This window comes from Neolamprologus multifasciatus, chromosome 4, assembly GCF_963576455.1.
Source record: "Neolamprologus multifasciatus chromosome 4, fNeoMul1.2, whole genome shotgun sequence".
Lineage (NCBI taxonomy): Eukaryota > Metazoa > Chordata > Actinopteri > Cichliformes > Cichlidae > Neolamprologus > Neolamprologus multifasciatus.
This window is the reverse complement of record NC_140442.1, coordinates 6,139,041-6,162,575: the sequence shown is the minus strand read 5'-3', so window position 1 is coordinate 6,162,575 and position 23,535 is coordinate 6,139,041. Positions and strand designations below refer to the sequence as shown.

At 40.2% G+C, this 23,535-nt stretch overlaps 1 protein-coding gene across 2 annotated transcripts; it reads left to right on the top strand.

Moving 5' to 3' along the window:
• Positions 1 to 827: 827 nt before the first annotated feature.
• On the top strand, positions 828 to 23,302 carry map3k3 (mitogen-activated protein kinase kinase kinase 3). Of its 2 annotated transcripts, XM_085158226.1 has the most exons (18): positions 828 to 1,376; positions 1,593 to 2,262; positions 7,316 to 7,404; positions 7,876 to 7,997; positions 11,186 to 11,226; positions 11,665 to 11,764; positions 12,193 to 12,306; positions 12,521 to 12,641; positions 13,271 to 13,404; positions 13,781 to 13,854; positions 14,076 to 14,143; positions 14,542 to 14,637; positions 14,753 to 14,914; positions 16,055 to 16,203; positions 17,423 to 17,554; positions 18,058 to 18,187; positions 18,340 to 18,517; positions 19,738 to 23,302. In XM_085158226.1, exons 3-18 carry the CDS (start codon positions 7,401 to 7,403, stop codon positions 19,964 to 19,966), a joined length of 1,854 nt encoding a protein of 617 aa, XP_085014352.1. In that variant the 5' UTR covers positions 828 to 1,376; positions 1,593 to 2,262; positions 7,316 to 7,400; the 3' UTR covers positions 19,967 to 23,302. The 2 variants fall into 2 exon arrangements, with proteins under 2 accessions (XP_085014352.1, XP_085014351.1); XM_085158225.1 differs by having other exon boundaries at positions 828 to 2,262.
• Positions 23,303 to 23,535: the final 233 nt, after the last annotated feature.

Sequence of the window (23,535 nt, the reverse complement as noted above, 5' to 3'; positions counted from 1 at the left end):
GAAGGAGAGTGATGGATTGCTGCCTGGCCCCTACAGTCACTTGGCCTAAACCCAAATTATATGGTTTAAGACGAGATGGACAACAGAGTGAAGGCAAAAGGGCAAAAAACTGCTCGTCACCTCTGGAAACTCCTTCAAGACTGTTGGAAAACCGTTTCAGGTGACTATCTCATGAAGCTCACTGAGAGAATGTTAAAAGTGTCCAAAGCAGTAATCAAAGCAAAGGGTGGCTATTTTCAAGAATCTATAGTATAAACATGTTTTGAGTTATTTCACACTTTTTTGTTTACTACATAATTCCATATGTGCTCATTTGTAGTTTTGATGCCTTCGGGGAGAATCTACAGTAAATAGTCATGAAAATAAAGAAAAACAATTAAATGAAAAGGTGTGTGTGTGTGTGCGCGCGCGCGCGCACGAGCGTGTTTCTGCTTCTTTTAGATAAATTGCATATATTGTATAATTGTTGCATTACACTGCGCAATAAATGTTTCAAATACATGCAACAATAATCCTATGATATAATAAAGTACAACCCGTTGACCTTTTTACATAAGTATTCCACTCGCTCCAGGTCCAGTACTGCTGAAACCAAAATAAAATGAAAATACTTGACTTCAAATACTTCACGTTAGATTATTCTAACGTGTCATTTAAATTCAATTAGGGAATGCACGTTATTGTTCAATCTTAAAGGAAACATTGGATGACTTAGACGGATGAGGACTGTTAAGTTAAAAGCTGTGAATTTCGGATTTTCCAACTCTTTTTCACGGCAGCAAACGCTTCACGACGTCACAGCTGCTCCGCCCCTCCAATAATATTGTGCGCGCTCCAGAAAGAAGACTTCCACCGAGTAACAGCGCGTCCCCGCGGCTGCACGGCTCTAATTTAGATAGTTTAGGAGTCAGAAATCCCCCCGGGAATAAATCATCGTTATTACTTGCGTTTGGATGCCGGACAGTGAAGCATCTGGGAAACATGGATACAACCTTTTCGAGCCGTTTTCATGACTTCTTGGAAGCATAAAAGCTGGTTCCGGTGGCGATATTTTTTCTGTCAGGAAGTTTGACGTATTCAGCTGAAGATTATTTCTTGCTTTGTTTTGGTTCGGAAAGGTTGTGGACGACCGCTGGTTCCTCTCAACAAACGACATCTTTGTTACTGTCGCTGAAAACAGACCGAGCTCGTGTAATGTACGTTTTTTTTTGTTTATTTGTTTGTTTTTTAAATATCACTTTGCTGTTTATATGAATACTCCAGGATCTACAATTTTAGAGTCTGCAGCCCTGCGAAGTTTAAACATCGATGGACTTTATCCTACTTGGCTTCGCATGACATAACGCATCTGGTTAAAGTATATAATAAACTCAAAGGTAGTACCTTTTTTCTGCCAATGTCCCTATAGTCTGTGTTATTTTTAAGTCTGAACCCAGAACGGTGCTATCTCAATTAAATTAATCTGCACATTTTAATAGGCCAGATAGGCCTTCGTGTATTCTTCCCTGATTATGTTTATATCATCATTCACGTTGCAATGCGATGCAGTTATGTTCAATGCAACAATGAGAATAAAAACATCTTCTGCCTAGAATATTGTGGATTCAAACCTGGAACCACGGTCGAGGAAAATCTGCAAACTTAGCAGGAAGAGAGGCCATCAGAATCACGGAAATCGTACGGTCTTTCCTCTGGCGAGCTGCTACCCACAAATGGATTTCATACAGGCCATACGGTTACTGTTACACTTTGGTTTGGCAGCTTTTGTTCGTATTTAACACTGTAATGGGACACGGCTCTGAATACATTTCCAAATTCATCGATTTTTAGTGTGACTTCTAAAGATGTTTTGGAAATTTAAGTTTTCCAAGGATCCGAGGCTACAACGGCGCAAAAGTTTGCCTCTGGGCCACAGCTGGAGCTGTTTGATGTAGGTTTTCCCATCGGAACATTTTCTCTGTGAGGCTTACAGCTGCCTCATGTGACCGTGCTTGTTTTTACAACCTGGAAAGAATCGGTTTCTGTGTGTGATCTAACTTTCCGTTAAAGAAGACAAGCCCCGGTACCTGGGGGGGTCAGCCCCGCCGATGGCACCTTTACAGTCACTCACACTCTTTGGTGTGTTGGTCTGACCGAGGACACTAATGGACGTTAACAACAGCTGGACCTACTGCATCATTCCTGCCGCTAGACTACGGTGACCCGTCGGCTGTACGCGGGAGAACCTCGGTCCTGACCTGACCTGACCTGCCGACACTACAGGTGAGGGTTGTGAGCTACACCTGAGAGTAGTGCCAGGTGTAAATTATGCGCTGTGTTCATGCGACAGGGAAAAAATGTGAAATATTTTTTATATCTGTCTGCCAAAAACAGAAATGTAAACTTTTCTAATTATTTACGGGTTTATTATTATTATTATTATTATTATTGTTGTTGTTATTGTTATTATTATTATTGAATAGGCTGTGTCCTGGAAATTATTTGTTTTGCTGAATTAGTTGAATAAAGTCTAAGAAATTGAAGGTATAACAAGCTGGAGGGAATTGAAAATGAATATAGATTGTAGTTGTAGTATTTTCTAAAAGTTTCCATTAAAAAAAGATTAGTCTGTAAGCTCTTGTCTTAATCAGTCAGGGTTGAAAATGCCATCCAGCTTTCCACCTTTTTAATTGAGAATTTTTTTAAAATTCATATTCTATAGTGAATATATAACAGCTGTGCTTACAAAATTTAATAGCTTATCTTCCTCAAGCATGTGTCATTCCATTTTGTTCCATTTTCTGTATCTATCCGGTTCGGGTTGCTTGGGCACTCCATCTCATCTGGGGGACTGCTGAGACATTTCCAAGTCAGCTAAGACATTATCTCTCCAGTGTGTGCTTTTTCTACCCTGGAGCCTTCTCCCAGTTTGGACATGCTCAAAAAAACATTCCTAGCACGGGACTTGGAGGAATTCTAGTTAGATGCCCAAACCGCCTCAACTTTTATCAATAGTAGAGTAATGGCTCTAATGTGAGTCCCTCCCAAATCACTGAGCTCCTCGTCTTTTCAATAAGGGAGAGCGTCAGGCAGCAACTCGTCCCTGGCTTGGAGTCAGCAATCCACCCTTTTCTGGCTGAGGTTCATGGATTCAAACCTGGAGGTGCTGGTTCTCATTCCAGCTACTTCACACTTGCTTGCAAACCAACCCATGTTACGCTGGAGATCACTGCCTGATTAGGACGGAAAAACCACATCATCTGCAAAGAGCGGAGACGTGATCCTGAGGTTGCCAAAGCTGAAGCCCTCTGCCATGTGGCTATGCCTTAAAAAATATATCCATAAAAGTTATGAACAGAATCTGCAACAAAGGGCCAGAAGCACCATCCTAAACTTCCAAGTGATGCTGCAGAAGCATGTCAAACGAGACAGCCACAAGTTCAGAGTCTTAAGGAACTCGGGGCAAATTTAATCCACCCCAGGGGCTCGACCACTAAAGAGCTTTTGACTACTTCAGTAAATCAGTCACAGTAATGGGCCAGTCACCCCTCTTTGTCCCCAGACTTTGCTTCTACTACAGAAGGTGTATCAGTGGGCTTGAGAAGCGACTATATCCTCTATTGAGGTCAGCAGAACTCCATCCCTATTGTAAACAGCATGAGCAGGAAGCTGCTTCCCCTTCCTGAGTCACCTGACAGTTTGCCATAATTGCCAAGTGAGACCGAAAGTCTTGCTTCATTGCCTCCCCAGACTCTCAGACCCGTGTTTTTCACTATATGTTTGGGGTACGCCAAGTCTGTCCAGCATCTTCTACCACCACCTGTTTTAACTTATAGCCAGGTGGTGATCAGTTTACAGCTCTGCTCATCTCTTTACCTGAGTGTGCAACACAAACTGCAGCAGGCAGATGGTCTGATAACAAAAACAATTACAAAGTCAATCTGCCTAACCAAATCACTGCCTGTGGATTGCCCCCTTCCTCCCAAACTTAACCCCAACCAGCGATTGACTCCAGGGTGGGACCCCAGTAACCCTATCCCAGAGTATCCATGCACCTTTTTGTTTGTTTGTTTGTTTTTCCTTCATCTTGTGAATCACTCTTAGTTTGGCCCCTCAAACAGGACCAATTTGCTTTGGGAGATCATACCAGGGGCAAATAGCACTCAACAAAATAGCTCCTGGGATCATGTGTGCACACAAACCCCTCCATCATGATAAGGTGGCAATTCATGGAGGGGGAGGTGGCTGTACTATTTTGCAGAATACCGCCTTCTGCAGTTAAAATTAAATAAAACAACTGAACAAAAATCAACTCAACAGCTAAATTAATAACCTGTACCCAAACCTTCACATTGCAGTTATTTCTATTGATCTGAATTCCAGAGCAGCACAGGAAAGAGAGTGTGTCAGTGAAGTCTGAGATGGCAATGAACACCTACACTCAAGTATAGTCATTTGACAATAGTGACAGAGTTTATCAGAATAACTTAAGTCAATAGGGGAAGTCTTTGGGCCAGATTAGTTATGGACATATAAAAGCATACATCTGTTTTATGGATAAGTCAGGACTTCTGTGTCAGAACTTCCAGATACACAGTAACGTTTGTGTATCTGGAGACGTAAGTTTGTTTTCTTAACAATTACTGTTGAAAACTAACCTTGAATGACTTCATGTTACTATTTAAAGGAAAAGAGAGATTGATAACGAGTGATGCAATTGCTTAGTAACTGCAATATTTTGCATGATGAAGTATTGAGAGGAGACATATTAGAGGATGCTTTGAAAAGCTAGATGCGACTATGAACCTAGAACAGAGCTCACTATAGGCTATTCCCCACACCATTCTGGTTAGAGTTTAATTTTTGTCATATTTGTATTGAGGAGTAAGCAATGGGCCCATTTGCTGGATGCATCTGACTTTGATTGCCAACTCCTGCTACTAAGACAACTTTGTTTTAAAGCTAATATACAGTAGTATATTAGCTTTAAATCAAAGTTGTCTTTATTCACAACACTTTTGCAAGCCTATCCATGAATGCAACAGAAGGTGCCAGCTTTCTGTCTTTAAATCTTTTTCGGTGGTTTTCATATTAACATGCACAATGAACATTTTGATGTACATTGCACATAAGCTTTGACTTTCAGTGTATTTCCATGTGTGAAAACACTACAGAGGACATTCTAAGACTTCACGTAGCCAACACAAGCACAAGCTCTTTGTTGAGATTGCAATATTTAAATGTGGTGGGTTCCACTAAATGAAAAGCACATGTGCACCTGAAACAGGACAGACATCAGGCCATGGGATTTTGCTACGAAGCCCTCAGTCCTAATGCATCACTGGCTTGAGACAGGGGACTGTGGCTGAGAAAAACAGCCTCAGACTAAACACCTCTTAAAGCAGACAGAGAAGAGAGGGTGGAGGAAAATCCATGTAAATCCTGCTAGTCCTGGAAATGCGATACAAGGAAAATAAAGCAGGCACAGCTGACTGGACTGGTACAGTGCAGCTTTACTCTTCATTGAATTCCCCGAATTCCGCTTGGGAGGTAATTAAAATCAGGAGAAGCAAGAGAGAGATGAGGGTAGCTTGGGGACTTGACAGAGAAGCTTGTTGTTGTGCTGTTGACCATAAGGACCACTTGAGTTGCGGTTTTATTTCTAAATACTGTGTTGACTGTTCTTTCTCACACATTTTTTTTAAGGTAATGCATGAGGTAATTGCTCTATGTTACCTCAAGTGTCTGTGCACTAATGCAGCAGTGAGAAATACACGCTGCATAAATTCAATGTTATTTACTTTGGAATTAGATGCTATAAACAAGTTCAAGGACTGCAGGACAAAACTATTTGGCACCTTCACCGTTGGCAGGGCAACTTGAGAGTAGCATAAGCTTGAAAGCAATGTGGCAACGCTCCGGCGACCACAGACGGACATGCCCTGCATTCCTGTGGGTGATTATTACCCAGAAAGCCACAAAGTCAATGAGTTGCCTCAGGTGCCGATGCTGCTTATTTCATGTACAGTAGAGTTTCTCGTGTTCTTGCTTTCCTTTAAGACAGCCTTTGACTACAGAATACAGACGGACAGCCTCTGCTGTTGGCTCCAGACTCAGACACCGTTCAACTTCTTGTCTGACCTTCTTTGACTGGGGTTTTTTTTTAGTCACAGCCTTATTCTAAATCAAACCAGTCCTTAGTTTTCAAGACTTACTCAGCAGCTAATGATAGAATTTGTGTAGAGGGATTGATTTGCTGCAGTATATTTCAAGAAAAATAAAGCATCTGTCAGGCTAAAACATGCTATTTCAATCTTTGGGTTCAAGTTAGGTCATAAACGTCTTCCTAAGGATGCTGTGTGGTACACAGTTTCTACATAATATCACCAGATATTACGTTGAGGTATCAGAACTGGGTGAGAAACAAGTTGGTGCATTTCTGGGGGAACAGCTGTTTTAAACTGTAGTTGCTGGCAACTTGTATCTGGTTGACTGAACAAAATTTACTCATTATTTGGGGCATTTGTGAAAACGAAGTTTGTGTTGAGACCTCAAAGTCTCAAGAAACTCTAAAGTGCTTTGTATTTGCCTTTGCCGAATTAGTTTAAATTCCATGGTTTATTGGTACAAATATGAGGGAAACCCTCTCCATTGAAGGAAATGCCTCAGTTTATAATGCTGTTGACGCCTTGAGCAGGGCTGATAATATTGCCTTGTTAACATCAACAATGGAGTTATGACACAACCGACTTTGAGTTTTGCAGCTCGTGCAAAGGAGGCTGTTTAAAGCTGGTAGTTACTTAAAACGGCAGAAAACTCCTCGCAAAGAACATTTTTCCCATACGGACAAAGCCAGAATAATCACTGCCAGGTCAGCTTGAATTTCAGCCGTTTCCAACTGTCATTCTTTCTCATGGGCAAACTCACAATACACATTCTCACATGCGCTGCACACTTTCACATTCGCCTAGCCTTCCAGTCAGAAAAACTCTTTAGGTCTGTGGTCTGCAGGGTTCGGTTACGTGCCTGCAAGGAATGAGAAGAGATTTGTGTTGTAAATGAAAAAGAGATTCTCTGAAACATATTAAACACTAATGTGTAATTTCATTGCTGTAATTTCATATAAGACGGGTACAATATAACAGGTTCTTTGTCATGCCAGTGTTCTGGTCTTATTCTGCGATTCCTTTTTTTTCCTGTTGTCTCCTCATATACATAACATTTACCAGTAAGGTAGTGCAAGTTTTTAATGATGCCCTTTGTCATATCTGTTCTTACCTCAATTATTGCATGCTTTATTCTCATAACTAATTGATTTCTGTGTTTACCACTAAAGGCTCTGGGAGTTGGTTGAACAGCAGAGGCAACCCTGCAAGTTTCTGAAGACTGGTTTGTAGACCTCGATCACAAACAACGCCACAATGAGTAAGTCTTAGAGTATAGTTTTCTAAACAACATTAAAAACAGACATACACACCAATCACCATCCCCGAGGGCATAGCTGGTGCGACTTGCTTCTCCAGACAGTCAGGTGAAGAGGACTGGTTTTCAGCATTCTGGAGATAGGGGTCTGGTTCAGCCCCAGGGCTGTATGATGTCTGTCCAAGCTATACAAGGGGAATATTTTTCTTTCGTGAGCTTTTCCAGACAAGACAGAACTTGCCCTGAGATCAAATGTGGGAATAAAGATATCAAAAACAAAGTACTTCTTTCAAGCCTCAAATACTCAGTCACAGGATAGTTTCAATAAAGCTGCAATTAAAGATGACTGATTGTCTTTTCACACCTGTTAGTGCAGAGCTCATATTTCTTTCACTTTGTGCCATGCTCACACCACTCATTTGTTAATCCACTGTCTAATTGTCTGCTTTTTGCCAACCTTTTTTTCCCCTGTAGATGAGAGGCAGGCTCTCCACTCTATAATGAAGGACCTCGTTGCCCTCCAGATGACGCGGCGGCAGCCGGTGTTGTCTCATGACAGCGGTAAACCCAAAACACCAGCACAGGCCAACAGACAGGTACAGCATCAGTCGATCGCAATTTGGCTATAAAGTAAGAATTAATTATCTAAAATTTCAGAAAATTAATGAAACTGTAGAACTTAAAATCTTACAAATCAAAAACAAAACACACTGATCCAATATGAATACACAACATCAAGATTTTGTGAGTCTAAAAACACATAAGGTGAGTTTTGCAATGCAGTTCTGAAGACGTAAAGTTGTCATTTATTAGGCAAGACCCTTTAGAAACAGGTCTAAACAAAGGTTAAACCCTATAAATTTGTTTGTCTTCATAAACTGCTTCCTCAGTTGTTGTGTCTTAAATGAATACGTTGTTATGTTGTGTTTTGAAGGAATATATTTTCTCTAAGTCGTGTAGTGAGAAATGAGTTTAATAAACATAATGAGCCAGAGTGATATTTGTTCTATAATTCAATTTAAAACCCCGAGTCTAGAGATCAGGGTGGACAAATGTGTCAAGCAAAGAATTTTTATTAGAGAAAACTTCTTTAATAGAGCTCAGTGTAAGTGTCCAGGACTATTTGGCAAAAGTTTTTGATGCTTTTAGTATTTCTCCTGACGCACATGGTACATAGTTTTAGCAAAATTACATGAATTTCCAAAGTCACCACCAATTTGTCAAATAATTTTTTAGCTTTTCTAAAAAAGAAGAAAAAGTGGCACTTGGCCCACCTAAAATTTAATCTTGGTGTTTGCCCAAAGCAACGTTCTGGGAAATAAAACTCGTTCCCATTCCTGCAAAAGTTGCATTTAAGATTGATATACATACTTGACTTTTATCTGTACAGTGTGTATATATAAAGCTTATGTGAGCACCTGACAAGTTTGCAAAAGAAATTGGACACTAGGGAGCAAGGACCCTAGTTTTGTCCAAAGGTAGAATGGAAAAGTTCACAAGTAGTAGAAACAAATTCTTCCTCATTTCACAGTTTTACGTGGGCTGTTTGAAGAATCTTTGCCCAGGATATAATAATGCAAATTGTGGGGGATAGTAATAGTAGTGATATGACAATATTTAAAAGAGAAAAATACATCCAAGCTAAATTTGACCCAGGTTGTTGCTGTTCATGGGTTAATGGTCAGCATCCTGAATCCTAAGCTGTAGTTATGTCCTCAATTTCCAGTATTACACTTTGTTTTTTTGTCCAAATGAAAGCAAGGGGAAATAACTTAGTTGGTAAGATTTAGAGCTGGTGGTAGGTGTAGTTTGTTACCTTTGGACAGGACCATGTTAGCTGATCTCTCCGTTTTTCAGTTTAAGCCAAGCCAGCTGGATCCTGGCTGTAGCTTCGTGTTTTCTGATGGTCAGTCAGGAAGCAATCTCCTCATGTAACTCTACAAGAAGGTGAATAAGTTTGTTTCCTGTAGAATTATAACAAGAAATTCTCTCTCTGCTTGGCTATCCGGGTAATCTCGGTAACTTTATTTGCAGTTGTTACGAGTGCAAGTTCTCTAAGAAATTAAAGAGGTACACATTGGCTCGGCTTTGTGTGAGACCCACAGGTGAAGTCTAATTGGTATGATCACCACTACTCCTCGGTGCAGCCTGAACTCTCTTAGGCAAGCTTTCTTGTAATTTACTTAATTAATCTTCAGCAATAATTTTCCAGACGTCTTGAGGGACATTCTTAGGATGTTGGCTGCCTTTTGTTGCCTTCTGTCTGATTCGACGCCACTTCAGTAATAATAAGATCTATCATTTGAGGAGGACTGCTGGAGTTTCTTTGTGTTTTTTCTATACCGATATGCTCTGGAAATGTGTTTGGGGATATTATCACACACTTTCTAGATGGTATTGCATGGTGGATCAAAATCTGACAGTATGTTTTTTTTCATGCATAATTCCATCAGTTTTGAGAAGATTTCCAACACCACTGGCTGCAGCCCCAAACCAGACAGAGCCTTAATTGTGGTTTACAGATGGCTGGAGACGCTCATTCTTGGCTCTTTTTTCTGACATCATTTGACGCACGTACTGACGATTTGAACCAAAATTATTTGGAATTTGTATTGATCACTCTATAAGACCTGTTGCCACTGATTTTCACTCCAGTTCTCGTGGAGTCTGGCACACCTCAGGCTTTTCTCCCTGTTTCCCTTTCTTAAGAATGGCTTCTTGACAGCTATCCACTAAGACCATTTCTGATCAGGGTTCAGTGAACAGTAGATGGATCAATTGGAGGACAAAATGCAAAGGCCTGTGTCAGGTCTAAATTGGATTTTTTTTTTCTTATTTCTTAAAGACATGACTCATCCGAATCTTTGCCACCTTATTTTGTTCTGCTTGTCTAGTTTCCTTAAAATTTTAAGGACACACTGTGTAGTGGCGGCACTCCGTCTCTATTTCACTCTTCTGTACCACCTTTAGGAGTCAGTCCAGCAACATGCATTTGAAACGCGAGCAAGTCTAGGTACTTTTCTTGCAAAAACTATGTTTATTGAAGCTTTTAGTTTACATGGCAAGACTTGGTCAAAAAACTGTGTTGCTTCCAGCTTATCCGACTCCCCAACTACGTAATTACAGTGTGCCGGAAGCCCAAAATACTAAAAAGCGCATTAGAATGTCGCACTTCTATATTCTATACCTTTAACAAAACAGTATTTTGAAATTAACTAGAAATTATATTCTTAACATCAAACATGTATATTTCTCCTCTAATCATTTTACCAGTACCAATAAAATTAACCTTTAATTGGCTCTTACACACTGCATAAGATATGCCAAGTGTGCAGCCAATAGCTCTTTGCGAATCACCTTACTGGTGTAAGAATACTGTTTAGGGCTTAAACTTTGTTCTCATTGGCATTTTACATAAATTCAGTAAAGAAAGAAGAAATAATTATGTGCTTTTCCACCGGGCCGCTAGTAACAAAGAATCAGAAGATGCAATTTAAATTTAGTTCTTTCCTAAGTTGTTAGTTATGTGTAGATACAACTTTGAGTAAAACAACATTTCTCTGAAAATGTTCAGGTACAACGACAACTGGTCTAAATAATGAGTGAAAAAGCAGTCAATCTCCAAAAGAAAAAAGACTTTCATTAAGATTAGAAAACCACTGCTCACTTTTTAAAAAATTACAAGAAAATCTGGCTCCTGGAAAGCAAAATATTTAGTTACTTGAGACTTTTGTACATTACTGTATTAGCATTCTTTGACCTTGCTATTTCTGCTTTCTTTCAGGACGATGTCAGGATAAAGTTTGAGTTCTCAGGAGAGAGGAGGTGAGTTTGGCATGGTTTGCATTAACATGCATGTTGTGAATGTGTGGCTATCGTGCTTTCCAGTAGTATACATTCATATGAAGTGAGAGTGACTAATAACTCATGGAGGAGACATAAACACATTCACTTAGGCATGCAGCTGTTGTCACATGTTCCAGTTCATGAAAGAGCACTTCTCACAGTCTGACACACACTTAATTCAGACTGGTATGTGAGCTGGAGAAGAGAAGGGAAAAGGACTGTGGTTAGCCAGCGACTGCCAACATAAACCACAAATATGCAAGGTGTACATAGAAAAATCTGCACACACTCAAAACATCAGCTTGTGTATTTTGTTTGCATGTGTGCACGTAATTTAACGCAGTTTCTTTACCAACTGGTGTAAATCTTTTATAATTCCTTTGTCTGGATGATTCATTGCTGCTTTTCTTTTTGCAGGATCCTGGTCTTTGGACGACCTGTGCAGTTTGAGGAAATTCAGCAGAAAGTCAAGACGGTCTTTGGCCAGCAGCTAGACCTGCATTATATGAACAATGAGGTAAAGTGTTATACTGTGCCCCCCGCCCCCTTCACCCAACCACCCACCTTCCTCAAGAATTTGACGGATCGTTGAGTCGAGACATGTTCAGAGTCGAGTAAAAGATGCAGGAAGACACCGCGACATCATTCAAATTGTACTTTAAATCTTAAGATGTTATGTTCTTAAATAGTAGTTGTAAATCCTCTTTTGAGGAAGGGCAAGTGATTTGGTAAATGGAAACATGAGTAATGGATCATCCGTTATCAGCTTTCCAATTCTCATTCGCTCAATTGTGCCTTCCTGCATGTCTGTTTTCTGTGTTGATTTAATGTTCGTGCGTTTTACGTTTGAGCAGCAGCCTGCGTATGCTTGTAAATGTTGGCAAGGATTTGTTTCCATGTCATTTTGAATGTGTGTGTTCTTTTTGTTGTCTGGTTTCTTGGCAGTTGTCCATTCCTCTGCGAGGACAGGATGACCTTGACAAGGCAATCGACTTACTAGACCGGAGCTCCAACATGAAGAGCATCAGGATACTGCTTCTCACTCAGGAGCACAGCAATGTAAGACACACACACACACACACACACACACACAGGGGCGTGCATTTACAGCATACAGTTGCATCACTACAATTTCTTCACCACAGCGCCATGTTGTGAAATACCCAAGTTCCTGATTTACCGACACTAAGTGGTTTGATAACATGAGGAAATTGTTAAATGTGTTAAAGCATTGTTCACATCTTCTGTTCTCCTATCTTTTCCCAAACTACAGGCATCCTCTCCTTCCCACCACGTGCCATGTAAGCAGGTGAGGATCAAATCCTCCCAGTCCACTGGAGATGTGAGCACAGTGTACCAAACCCCCGAGCCCAGGGGGCGTCACCTATCAACCGGTAAATACTGTGATTTCAGGTCTATTTAAAGTTCTTCAAATTTTAATCATTTGAGAAAAAAAGAGATCTGATTGACTTGAACTGGATTATATCTCCTAACAGTTACTGAATTATCAGTTATGGATATTTTTGTTGTGCCTTACTCCCTTGATTTCCCTGCCTGTCTTATTTTACTCTCTTGTACTGGTGTTTCTTTTGCTTCCCCTTGTTGCAATGGGTCCTCTTCCTTTTCCTGTTCACCATCACTAGACGATGCCTGCTGGACAGCAGCCAATCAGATTACAGAATGCTATTAGTGTGGCAGACCAGTGGTCTGTTTTAGGATATTTTTTTTCCCCCTCTAGAGGAGGAGGGGTCAAAGTAGCTCCTAGAAGGCTTGAGAGCTTTGCATCATAACAAGTTAAAATGCTGAAACTAGTTCTCATTGTTGCCTTATCTTTGTTGGTCAGCAAGAAGAAAACCCCCAAAATTACAACATGGACTGTAGTCTCAACAGCATCATGTCCGACTTTCATGTGTACTGCAGGAAAATAAAAATTAGTTTCAGTAGAGAGGAACAGAGCCTAACAATTTTTAAAATCAGGCAAACATGTAACTAGCTAATACACATCATTTCTGACTGATTCCAGGTTCTCAGAACACAGGGCGTAGTTCCCCACCTCCTGGCTACGTCCCTGAACGCCAGCAGAGGATCGCCCGCCAAGGTTCATACACCAGCATAAACAGTGAGGGAGAGTTCATCCCAGAAACCAGCGATCAATGCGTGAGCCATCTCTTTATTCATAATGGAGGAAAAGAAAACTTATAATAGAAATCATATGGATCTTGTGTCTTTGTGATTACGACTTTTAAGAGTTGTTTACGTATGAGATTCAATTAAGATCTTTTCCGACTTTGGTTTTTAATGGGCTGTGAGGCTGACATGATGAGATTTTGTAAACATGTTCCTAAGAAGTTCAAATTAAGTTTGGGAGTAAAAAGCCGAACTAAGTGCTCGGCAAATTCCCCAGATTTGCTCATCTCCATTTTCCAGAGCAGCTGTTCTACAGAAAATGTTTTCAAAAACATAGTCCTGTGTGTACACAAACCACACGCGCATAAAAACGGACACTCTGAATTTTCCATTGTGCCCTGTGCAGGTGCTGGATCCCTGGAGCAGTGCAGAGAACTCAATTTCTGGAAGCTGCCAGTCTCTGGACAGCAACTCAGACAGGTGACAAACAGGCTCTGCCTGCTAAATACAAAACTAACATTGATGCCTCCTGCCAGGAGCTTACTACTCATGCCTTATTTTATCATTTCTCCATTACATTTCAACTACTGGTATTTGTAAAATAAAATAAATGCAACGTTTTGCTGATGAAACGCTTCGTTTATTATGGGATGGCTTCTGAACATACCTCAGTCTTCATCCTTCCTGCTCCTCTTTCACAGCCCCTCACTGAGGAAGTCTCGCATGCACAGAGCCAAGAGTTACCCTGATAATCGTCAAGAGTGCTCAGGTAACAGCCAAGCCCAGTATTTCCATTACCTATATAGAAAGATGATTACAGCACTCATGTAATAAGACATACAATGTGTGCATTCAGTCTTACCTTAGTAAGTTTTTAGCAAACTGCTCTGCGCTTTGATAAGCTGAGTGCATAACATTAATTACTGATCTGTTATCTATCTATTATACGCAATATAATCATTTAATAATAATTTATCTGTTATCTACTTTTGTTAATCAGTGATTTCTTGTTAGTGATAATGTAAACTGGCTGCAAGCTACAAGTACAAGCTACAAAATAGAGTATCAAAGAAGCTAAATTTAATGGTACGTGTCACCGTGCAGCTAACTAAACTGTTCAACTGCAGCTTCCTGCTGAGCTATGACACTCTGGGTGTTTGTTTTCAGATCGGGAGAATCATGTGTATGACAGGGTTGCAGGGAAGGGAGGCACCTTTCCTCGAAGGTACCTTGTGTCCCTCCCTTATAAGGACAACAGTGAAGGTGAGATTAATGATATCTACTATATACTGCCTCCATCTGTAGTATAGCCTTCCTTAGTCTCACCATTCACAATGTTATATTAGAATCAGCCGCACTCTTTCCTGTTCTCCTCAAGGTCGCCGAACGTTTCCACGGATTCGTCGCCCTCAGGGGAACCTTTTCACTCTAGTGCCCTCAAGACGGTCACTTAACGGCAGTGAGGAGAGTCTGGGCAGCTGGCAGCAGGTCGACGCACAAGGCAGGCTACGCCCCCAGGATCGTTCTGTTCCCCACAAGTGTGAGTAAAACACAACTTTTTAATAAAAAGGTTCATACGCGGTGCTCGTGACAGAGGTGAATAAATGAGTCAACAGCGCTAATTATATTTTTCAGCTGAAGCTTATCTCAATCATGTTAGTTCCTGTTATACTGCATCATAAAGGAAAAAACATTTGATTTCACACTCTTCATAAAATCACCCACGGGAGCAAAATTATAGTGTCGGTAAATGAAACATGTAACTAAATTTGACAGGAAGTTCGGTTTGTTTTGTTTATTTCAAATTGTCAAATGACAATTTTAACTCCGGGTACTTGGAGCCAAGTCTGCCTTAACCTCCTAGGACCTGGCGTCCACATACTGTATGTGGACATCACATTTTGGGTTATTTAGACTAAAATACTCAATTTTGCTCTACATGGGCCTGATATCCACTTACGAGGACATTATACTGCTACTGTTCTATGAAAATTTTAAACGAATATCCTCATATGTGGCTCTTATTTTTCTTAAAAACAAAAATATGGTTAAAAAAAAATCTGCTAATTCTTTGTTTTTACATTCATCGGGCCCCAATATGCCCAAATATCAAAGAGAAATTAAAAATGCATGTCGTGGAAGAGTTCGGGTCTTAGGAGGTTAAAGACTGGATTTAAAATTGTAACTGGAAATGACCATTTAAGGAAGTTGTGTAACAGAATGAGTAACATTTTGTTTAATATTGAGTTATGTTTCTGAAAATGTAAGCTGGTGGTTAGCACTGTTGCCTCACAGCAAGAAGGTCCTGAGATCAATTCCAACATTAGGCCGGCGTCTTTCTGTCTGTTTAGTTTGCATGTTCTTCCCGTGTTTGTGTGGGTTCTCTCAGAGTACTCCGGCTTCCTCCCACAGTCCAAAGACATGCAGTTAGTGGGGACAGGTTAATTGGAAAATCTAAATTGCCCATAGGTGTGAATGTGAGTATGAGGTGTGTATATGTGTTAACCCTGTGACAGATTGGCGACATGTCTAGGGTGTAGCTGCCTCTCGCCCTAAGACGGCTGGGAAAGGCTCCAGCCCTGTGCGACCCTGAAAAGGATAAGTGGAAGAGAATGAATGGATACATAAAACAACAACCAACAAATGTTTTGTTTTTTGTTTTTTGTCTGTTTGTTTTCAGCGCCCAGTGCTCCGGTGACGTGGCGCCGGGGGAAGCTTCTGGGCCAGGGCGCGTTTGGTCAGGTTTACCTGTGTTATGATGTAGATACTGGGAGAGAGCTGGCTGCCAAGCAAGTCCAGTTTGATCCTGACAGTCCTGAGACCAGTAAGGTGAGGAGCTAGGAGATATTCATTGACACGGATGGTTTAACTTTATGCATACCTTCACAAACAGAATTTTTTTTTCACGTGTGTGGGCGTTCTCACTATTTCTCTCCCTGGTACTCTTGTTTCCACGGTGACTTTCTTGTTATGCTCACATGTTGTATATTTGCAAACTTTTGCTTTTGCTTGTACATTAAAATTGTGCTGCGTTTGTCAGAAGGTTACATCACATCCTCTTTTTACTGTATATCTCATGAATGATGAAATCGTTTTTTTCTTCTTCTTGTTTTTTTTAATGTCGCACTCAAGGTTGCACATTACTGACAAGTCATGAGTCGGGACCAATGTCCAGCTGAAAATGTGCCAAGTGTGACTTCATACGATAATCTGTTCAGGTCATTATGCTGGAATGTCGATTGTTAGCAGGAATAGCTGAGCGTGGGATTAATAAATCAACCAACATCCACAGTTTAGCTACGGCTCTGGATTCAAGCTTCCAATTTTATTTTATCCCCCGAGACAAAAATAAAAGCCTGCTGGAAGGAAAATCAACAAACTAAAAGTGGAATGCATCGTAGAAGTTGTCCTTCCACCATCAACCCCCCCTCTTCCCCATTTTAATTTCTTTTCCTGTCTGCCACAGAGAAAACACGCACTGTCACTTCCTGTATCTGAGAGCAGCCAGATATTGCAGTGGTGACGGAGGGGCGATGGGTCAGCATTGCATTGACCTCTTGTTACCCCTTCACACCCCCACTCCCACCCCCTGCTTGTAGCAAATGTGATTCAGTATTTGTTTCTGTTAAAGCAGCTTCAGTGCTGGGACCTGGGGATTAGTTTGTGTCCCTCCGAGTTCCTACTCTTCCTTTCTCTGTCTCTCTCTCTCCGCTGTGGCCTAATTCTCTGAAGTAAACACAGGAACTACTTTTAGGGAACCTGTGCTGTTGGCTTTTATTGACTCTCTGCATTAGTTTCCACTTTTGGCTTGACTTCACATGCAGTAAAGAAAAAGTATCATTTGTTTATGGCTGCATTTGTTTATGATGACTGTGTAATGGTAACTGATATAACAGGGCCTGGGGCGGGACTTAGCTGTAGCTGAAATCCAAATTTTGCAATTTGCAAATCCATAAAAATGCAAAGATGTTGAAAAATTATAGATATTCTGTTATTTGTTGCCCTTTCTTCAGTTTTTAATTTTCCCTGTGTTCACTGTTCTGTGCAGGAGGTCAGCGCTTTAGAGTGCGAAATCCAGCTGCTGAAAAACCTACATCACGAGCGCATTGTTCAGTACTACGGTTGTTTGAGGGATCACAACGAGAAAACTCTCACGATTTTCATGGAGTACATGCCGGGGGTGAGTCTCAGCAGCTCTCATTTTACAGATTCAGGCAGAGCAGTGATTGTTTTCATGATAATCATTTGCTCAATCGCAGACTGTGTGTTCATTTCCATTGCATGTAGGACTGAAACCAGTCGCACAAGGGCAACAAAGACACAAATGTCCACGAGTTAATGTTTTGCATTGCTGTGTTGATGCTGTGTTGACAATATAAACATATTTATTTATTCAGTAAAGCGATTTGACCACTGTACTTTTATTATAATGGTCAAACCGCTACAGTTACTCCATTTAGCTCACAATAACTGGGCCGTTTTTTGTTTTTTAACTATTCCAGAAGTTAAAAAGAAAGTGACATGAAACACGTTTGTTTCCTTTTCATTCTTCTGTCATCTTCAGCTTTTTAACTTTATTTTGTAGCTCATTGTCTTTACTCTTTATTGCAGTCACCATCTCTGACTTGTTAAGCTGTTGTTTTAAGGCATTACCATGTAAAACCCGTGATTTCTTCCTGTCAGGGTTCTGTCAAAGATCAGCTGAAGGCCTATGGGGCGCTGACAGAAAATGTCACCCGCAAGTACACAAGGCAGATACTGGAAGGCATGTCCTATCTGCACAGCAACATGATTGTACACAGGGACATCAAAGGTATTCCTGTTTAACTGCAGATACTGAAACATCATGCTCTGCAGAAAGAAAACGTTTAGTGTTTTATAATGAGATGCTTGGTTCTTACTGCGTGCGGATGATGATTATTGACATGTAATATTTGCATGTTTCATATCAACTGTGGCTTTCAGGTGCCAACATCCTGCGGGATTCAGCGGGAAACGTGAAGCTTGGAGATTTTGGTGCCAGCAAAAGGCTCCAGACCATCTGCATGTCTGGCACCGGCATACGCTCTGTAACCGGCACCCCCTACTGGATGAGTCCGGAGGTGATCAGCGGAGAGGGCTACGGAAGGAAAGCTGATGTCTGGTAAGACCAAAAGATCCACTTCGGTTTAGTTTTGTCCAAGTCGATCAAGGCGGTGTGTTAAACTGAAGTTGACCTCTGCACCGTTTCAAAAGGCTTGCTGACAGTTTATTTGCTAGAAAGAGAGAGAGGCTTAGTAGAAACTATGGAACTGACACAAATGCATGATGGTGGTACTGTTTTTGGTGTTGACATGGATGCGTTAGTTTTAATGACTAAAACTACAAGAACTATATTCTTAATCTGTGTATTTACTCAAAGACTGCACCTTGAGTACATCTTTTTATGCCTCCTTGCTTTATTCTTTTGGTACGCTGCTTCTTTACAGCAACATCCATACATGCAGCATTTTTTACTTCAGTTTTTTGTGTCTCTCAGTTAACAAATCAGCTTACACACTAAACATAGAGTTAAAAAAACAAGGTTTAATGTTGTCAGGTCACAGAAATCTTATTTTACATACAGATGTATCTTTACCCAAATCCTTCAGTAGACTGGCAACCTGTCCAGGATGTACCCCCTCTGTCCCAGTGACAGCTAAGATATGCTCCTGCAGTAGCTGCAGTAGTGACTGAGATCACCAGCAGTCTTTATTCACTAACAATCGGGTGTTTGTTGCTGCACATTATGATTCCTGCGATTGGTGCTGGAAACTTGTGTGAGAGTGAAACGAACACATGAAGCACCTTGATGGAAGTAACAAACTACTAAGTTTATTGGGCAGAAACACTCGAAGATGAAATTAGGATCACACGATGAGGAGTTGGGGAGGCTGAGACGTGTGAAAATACCAGACTATTACTTGGTAAGCAGGAGTAACAATGTTCTCTCAAAAGAAAACACTAAATTGTGTGAGGAGCCTGCTGTATGAAACCCACTTTCTACTACACTCCCACACACAGCAGACCACATTCCCTCATGCAGTCTAATTGGGTGGTGACCCACCAGGCGAGTGATGTGATTGGCTGAAGGCCAGTCAAACAGGTCATTACAGAAGTTGGTATGTTCCAGGTTTTCAGTTTGTGCTGGAAGGAGAGTAAGATCCCAGATAGGTGGCAGAGGCCATCTGCAGACAGTGTGTGTCGAAGTTTCCACTAAACACATTCCTGTAAGGCTTTAGGAGTGAGTCGCACAGACAAAATATGTGGTATTTGTTTCAACTTGTTTTGAGACTCCACTGTAAGCAATATTAAAGTTACATTTATTGTGTATGTCTTTTGTAGGAGTCTTGGTTGCACAGTGGTCGAAATGCTGACAGAAAAGCCACCGTGGGCTGAATATGAGGCCATGGCAGCGATATTCAAGATCGCCACCCAGCCCACTAACCCGCTTCTGCCCTCGCACACTTCCGACCAGGCACGGGACTTTATCCGCAGCATTTTTGTGGAAGCCAAACACAGGCCCAGTGCTGAGGAACTGCTCAGACACCCTTTCTCCCAGATACTGTGTTGAGACCTGCGTGGTTTCTGAACTGAACCACAGAGTAGCCTCAGCAGCATGTGCAGCTTCCTTAAGATCCCAGAAATCCAGACATAGAGATGACTGAGATGTCAGTGTTAAGGGCACTGAGCTTCTTCCAGGACTCGGATACTTCAAAGAAGATTTCTCACAAGCACATCCAAAGAACACAAACAACGCTGACCATGGCAGTCAACACGAAGCCTTAAAAATGCCAGTATGTGCTCTTACAAGAGTCTCCACAAGGGGGGGAACAAAACACAGATTAAGTAGCTTGATAGATTCAAGCTCACACGGTCACACACACCAAATGATGCACTCCAAAGGCAGAATGATGTAGTTAAGGCTCAAGCACCAGTTGCATCAGCTCCCATGTTTACATTCACTTGTGCAGTTATGAGAAATACCAGATATCCTTAAGTATTTAAATCTAAACATGCAGCTTCAGCTCATTTTAAAGCTACAGTGAGCCGAAAGTGTAAGCTGAACCACAGTGCCGCTAAATGGACAGGATTGCTGTTCTGTTTTCCCCGTCTTGTCCATCTCCACCTTTCTGAGACAAAGAAATCTCTCTTTTTTAAGCTATTTGTGATGCACTTTTTCATTTTTTACCCCTTTAAAATTAAGATGTTTTTTAGGATGGTTTAGTTATCTTTGTAAAAGGCAAGATAGGAAATTTGGATAACATCATGATAGGACACAAATACACAAAGCCTGATGATATTATCTTGAATAGACGATGATCCTCCACAACTATGAGGGTCATTTGTTTTTCTGTTTGTTGCATTTGAATGGATCTAACATTAGTTTATCTTGAAAATAATCATCCTGCAGTCTTTGAACAGAATATATAAGAAACATCTTAATCCAGCATTATGTATGACATTTTAAAACATAAAGAAGAAATCAAGACTTTCTAACTGCCAAAGAGTTGTCATGTGCAGCTAAAGTAAGAAATGCACGTTACTCCCAACTTGACCAATTAGTTTAAATTAGTTTGTTTTTTCAGTTAAATTTCATTTTGAGAAACGACATTTTTGAAGCAAACTTTTCAACGATTGCCAGGTGTTTTGTTTTTTTCTGACATGCTTCGCTCTTTCACTTGAAACTAGTTTTTATGTGTGAGAGGTGCAAACAGGAGCAATGCAGGTGCTTAGCCTGATCTAAGAGAGATTTTTCTAACAGTTAGTTTTCAGGTAGAAGAACAATATCTACTCTTTCAGGCCGTCTTAATGCATTCAGGTAAATTCAGAAAATCAGTGCATTTCAATACAGTCTGGGGACTGAGCTAAATAATGTAATAAACAGTTTAAGGGATGTTAAGGGTGGAACTTCACCTCGTAGTAACTAATTTTTCTGTCAGACATCTTCCTGCCGTAGCTCAGAGCAGGAGTAGATAAACTAATCTTGTATGTATAAAAGTAAATCAGATGACGCTTTTTATTGTTTGAAAAGTCAAACTAAAGGCCTTAATGTGATGGGCCTTCTTTGTGTTCACGTGTGTCTGGCCCAGACCTCCCTGACTGAGAAGCTTTAGCGTAAAGATCAATTTAAATCAGATGCACTTTTCTATAAAAGGAATGTTTGTGATGTTTTGGTTTGTTTAACTTCAAATGTGAATATTCTTTCACTTGTATTTATATCCCCATGTCCACTCCAGTTAGATGTTTATAGGTATATATGTTTAAATATATTTTTTATATTCAGACTCTGTCAAAGCTAATGATACTTTGAGGACTTAGTTTTGTTAAAAGTGACTCATTGAAAGCAACTGGTTTTGCAGACATTTCACAAATGGGGTTTATAAATGAAAAATGGATGGAAAACGAACTCGGGCTGCCTGGTTTTTTCTTCCAGTGCAGAAAAATGTTTCCACACATCCTTAGCTATACATTTTGAAGGCAGTATTACCTGACAGGTTATGGAAAATTTGCATTATTGGCCATACTGTTTCGACTCATCTAGGAGACTGAATGAAACCTTTAGGGGTTTAACTTGCAAAAGAAATTTCTAGGAATATTTTTCTGTGAACTCAGTGTTATTAAAGCATAATTAAGTGGTGTGTGAGCCAAAGACAAACAGGATCAGAGCCAGCGCTGAATGTCAGAGTTCGCTGTTCAACCCAGACGACGACTTTGTTTATCCCAGGGTTCAGACGAGTCCAGTATTAAATGATTTTTCTGGGCAATAAGCTTGCTACTGCCGTAACTGTAATAGAAAACTATTTCTATGGGGCTGCTACATGCTAAAGGCAGCTAAAATGTGTTTTAAGTGATGCAGTTTTAAAGAAATTAAGGACCCTAGGATGATCAAATGAATACAGACTAGCTGGTAGAAATCAATATATGTAAATGTATTATATGTATCATGACAAGACTTGCAGTGCAAAGTCTAATGTATCAAATTTATTTTACAGCAAGAAAAGAATAGTATGTTATATATAAATATATACTGTATATATGTCCTTCCCTGTCTCAAAAACAAATAAATAGTTTTTAAATATGTTGTCTAATTGTTATCAGTGTATTTATATGTGTGGGAGGACGAGCCTGTCCAAGCCCAGTGAGTCCTGTAAATGAAGGGACACAGGAGACTGAGCTCATTGTTGGCAATAAGAAGCTACTTGATTGATGCGCTCGTTTTTCTTCTCTCTCCCTCCCTCGCTCTGTTTCTTCCTCTCTTTTGGCTCTTTCACTCCTCTCATGAGGGAAAACAGGAGGCAGACACAGGAAGAAGAGATTTCTACAGGCCGTGTCCGCCTGTGAGATGGATAAACAGACTGTATCGAACAAAGGGTCTTTTTTTTTTTTTTTTTTCGTGAACTGGTGTCATATAGACATTCCCGTACTTTTGACAGGCTTTGTTTTATTGTCTTTTCACTCTTTTTTTTTTTTGAGAATGGGATTATAGAGTGAGATTTTAGGGTAAATGACAGCTTTCTTTTTTTTTGTTTCAACTAATCATTTTACCACAAATGTGCTGCATAAATTATCCATAAAGAAACCATTGTCATTGATTTTAATTGGTTCAAAACTGTTTGTCAAAGCACATCCTGTAGTATTCTCATCCTATCAAAATACTTTGCTAAACTAATGACATCTCTGTCTGCTAGATAACTTAGTAACTAGTATTTGCAACATGTTAACCATGGAGAACGAGGCCTCTAAACATCTGAAGGTTAGGATTATTACTGTGAGCTGATGATTGATTGATTGATTGATTGATTGATTGATTGATTGAATCTTTATTTTGAACATGTTAAAAAAGTACAACAACATAGAATTAAAAGAGACAAATAAACAAAGCAAAACAAAAAGAAAACGAGCAACCACAACTACAAATAACTTTCATGTTCAAAAAGGAGCAGGAAGAAGCACAAGCTTATTTAGTCCCACCCCTTTTCCACTATCTAGTAATCAATAGACTACAGAAATACCTCCTTGCAATTACATTATATGTCATGTGTGTTTTTTTTTATTCTTTTTTTTAATTTTTATATATATATACATATATGTTTCTATCTATCCATACATACGTATATACACATACGCACATATACACAT

What these genes read in the sequence shown, in the direction of transcription:
- map3k3 (XM_085158226.1), top strand. An exon ending in GGGGCGTCACCTATCAACCG is followed by an intron (nt 12,642 to 13,270) that starts GTAAATACTGTG and finishes GACTGATTCCAG; the next exon opens with GTTCTCAGAACACAGGGCGT. An exon ending in TAATCGTCAAGAGTGCTCAG is followed by an intron (nt 14,144 to 14,541) that starts GTAACAGCCAAG and finishes GTTTGTTTTCAG; the next exon opens with ATCGGGAGAATCATGTGTAT.